This window comes from Medicago sativa, chromosome 1 (genome assembly GCF_051527215.1).
Source record: "Medicago sativa cultivar Bolivia chromosome 1, Bolivia_mono, whole genome shotgun sequence".
In the NCBI taxonomy this organism is placed as follows: domain Eukaryota; kingdom Viridiplantae; phylum Streptophyta; class Magnoliopsida; order Fabales; family Fabaceae; genus Medicago; species Medicago sativa.
In genome coordinates this window covers 50,536,963-50,539,436 of record NC_140749.1, presented here as the reverse complement: position 1 = coordinate 50,539,436, position 2,474 = coordinate 50,536,963, and the positions used below count along the sequence as shown (strand labels likewise).

The 2,474-nt window shown below is 36.5% G+C and overlaps 1 protein-coding gene across 1 annotated transcript; it reads right to left on the bottom strand.

Annotated features, from left to right (window-relative positions):
- Nucleotides 1-213: 213 nt before the first annotated feature.
- On the bottom strand, nt 214-2,076 carry LOC146955132 (uncharacterized). Its single transcript, XM_085747743.1, has 3 exons — nt 2,012-2,076; nt 1,319-1,739; nt 214-1,242 (listed from the first exon to the last, which is right to left on the bottom strand). Exons 1-3 carry the CDS (start codon nt 2,074-2,076, stop codon nt 214-216), a joined length of 1,515 nt encoding a protein of 504 aa, XP_085603869.1.
- Nucleotides 2,077-2,474: the final 398 nt, after the last annotated feature.

Sequence of the window (2,474 nt, the reverse complement as noted above, 5' to 3'; positions counted from 1 at the left end):
TTAAAATGTCTTGGAAATTGTTCCAATCTTATTTGGATTTAAATAAAATTTAAATTCGATATAAGAAAATAAGAAAGGAATTTCGATGATTGAAAAGAAATTGTCGTTCGAAATAGAAAATGGTCCACGAATTGTTATAAAGACATTACAGACCAAGATATTCGATAAGGCTGAAATAAAATAAAAGTCTTAGAGAATAAAATAGAAACAGAACTAAATCTCAAATGATGAGATGAGTTTCTCGATTTGGCTCTTGTATTCAGCCAGTTGAGTATCGAGAGCATGGTTGTCACTTGCAAGTTGAGCAATGGTAGACTCTAGTTCCTTGGAGAGCTTGAATTTGTTAATAGCTTCATTGGCTTCTCGATTTCTAGCTTCATCCTTAGCCAAAATTTCAGCTTTTTGAGCTTCCAGTTCTTTAATTTTGGCATCGATGTCAACCACTTGCTGCTTCGCATTGTTTCTTTCTTGCTGAAGAGTTTTAAATTTCTCTTGGAAGGATGACAGTTCGATTACAATTTGATCATGATGCGCTTTCTTCTCTGCCATTTGAGCTTGATCAGTTTTCCTCTTCTGGAAGTTTTGATTAGCACTCTCCAACATTGGTTCAAGATAATTAAACAGGTTTCGAAATTTCCAACCAGTTGGGAGAGCACCAAGTTTTTCAAATAAACTCCTGATTTCAGCAAGAGCTCCAGCATCTTTTTCAATCAACTCTAGCAAGTTGGCTTCGATGATCTTCTTTTGAAATTCTGCTAGCAGGTTGTTCTTTGAAGTCTCAGAGGGATTTCCCTTGGATGAATCAGAAGTTTGGCCAGTGCTAGTTGAGAAAAGAGTATTACTCTTAGCTATCAAGGCAAAGGCATTGAAAGGATCATCTTTGGCCAATCGATCGATTTCTTCTAGATCGATCATAGGGGTATCTTGTTGAGCAATCATTTCTGCATCACCAGGAGCATTTTGTCGAGTAGTTATGTTTGTATCTTCAGTAGCAAAGTTTGATACATTATCTCCAAGGGTGGGTGCAGAATAAGATTGATCATTGTTGAGTGATTCATCATTTACCAAGTCATCAGTGGGTGTTTCTGTTTGTTGTTGTTGAGGAGGATCCACTTTAAGACCTTCTGGACTGCTAGCATCATCATGCTCATCTTCTTTGTCTTCAGCAATTGGTGAAGTGGTCTTCGAAGAAGGAAGAACTTGCCCATGTTGTGATGGATTAGTTTGTTCTTGTTCGATACCCTAAAAAGAATAAGATCAATGCTTAAAACAAGATACTTAGAAACATTGCGTATAAAATATGGTTTTGATAAAATACCTTCGAACCATTATCACCAACATGTGAATGAGCACTAGAATGAGAAGTCTTTCGAAGACGTTTGAATGGTTTAGATGGTGAGATGGGGGGAGAACCTTCAGAAGCTTCCACTTCGACTTCCTTTTCTTGGACAAGTGAAATTTGTTCTTGTTTTCTTTTCCTTCTTCTTTCAGTATGGACTTTGGGAAGTGTTACTTTGGAAGCTTCAATCTGTTCTTTAGTTATCTCCACCTCGCTATCATCATCAGAGAGATCGACAGTTGCTTGTTCTTTCTTGTTCTTTGATCTAGAAGATCTTTTTGATGAAGTTGTTTTCACTTTGGGTTCCTTTGATTTAGAAGGTTCCTTTGATGCAGTCTCAGATTTCTTCGATTCAACTTCTTTAGTTTGGGAATCTTTCTTTTTCTTCTTGTCAGACTTGCTTTTCGAAGTGTTCTGGGTGCTGGCATCATCGAGCTTTGCTTCTCCTGGAGTTAAAGGCAAAGCTGAAATATGTGATTATACAGATAAGTACTATTTCTTCTAAAAATAGTATTAATATATTTTAGTAAAAGAAAAATCATACCCATGATACTGGGAGTTTCGATTCGAACTTGGGATAATTCATAGCCAAGTTCACCATTATATTGGTATAAATGGCATTTAGCATAGGTTACTAAATTATTTTGTGGGAATTTGAAATTATAAAGTAACCATTTTGGGTATGGTGGCCTAAAGGCCAAAGCAAGATTACAAGATGGAAGTTTTGCTAGTTTCATTTTCTTTTCTAAAACATAAAGATATTTATTGGGTGTTCCAGGGGGAAAAATTGTTTCTGGAATTTTTTCTCGAACTTTATCTCTCAGAGTTTGAGCAGCATAATATACTGTCCTCTTTGGATGTAAAGGGTCATATGTTGTTTGATAATATCTTTGAAATTGCTGAATTTCTTTAATGTGCGTACCTCTAGTCTTCTTGTCTTTGTTCTGCAAAGTGTGAAAAGTACTGGTCAGTTGAGGCAGCAATTCATCAGGATTCCCTCGATTGGATTGGCGTGTGTAATAATTTCGCCACCATCGAAAGAATGCTTCAGAGCATGCAAATGATGTTGAGAAATATGTAGGCTCGAACACAGTTGTTTTCCTGGCTTGAATTATGGATTTCCACACAGGTTCGA

What these genes read in the sequence shown, in the direction of transcription:
- LOC146955132 (XM_085747743.1), bottom strand. Translation starts at nt 2,076, where the DNA reads ATGAAACTAGCAAAACTTCCATCTTGTAATCTTGCTTTGGCCTTTAGG. An exon ending in AGGCCACCATACCCAAAATG is followed by an intron (nt 1,740 to 2,011) that starts GTTACTTTATAA and finishes CACTTCGAAAAG; the next exon opens with CAAGTCTGACAAGAAGAAAA. An exon ending in TTGGTGATAATGGTTCGAAG is followed by an intron (nt 1,243 to 1,318) that starts GTATTTTATCAA and finishes TATTCTTTTTAG; the next exon opens with GGTATCGAACAAGAACAAAC.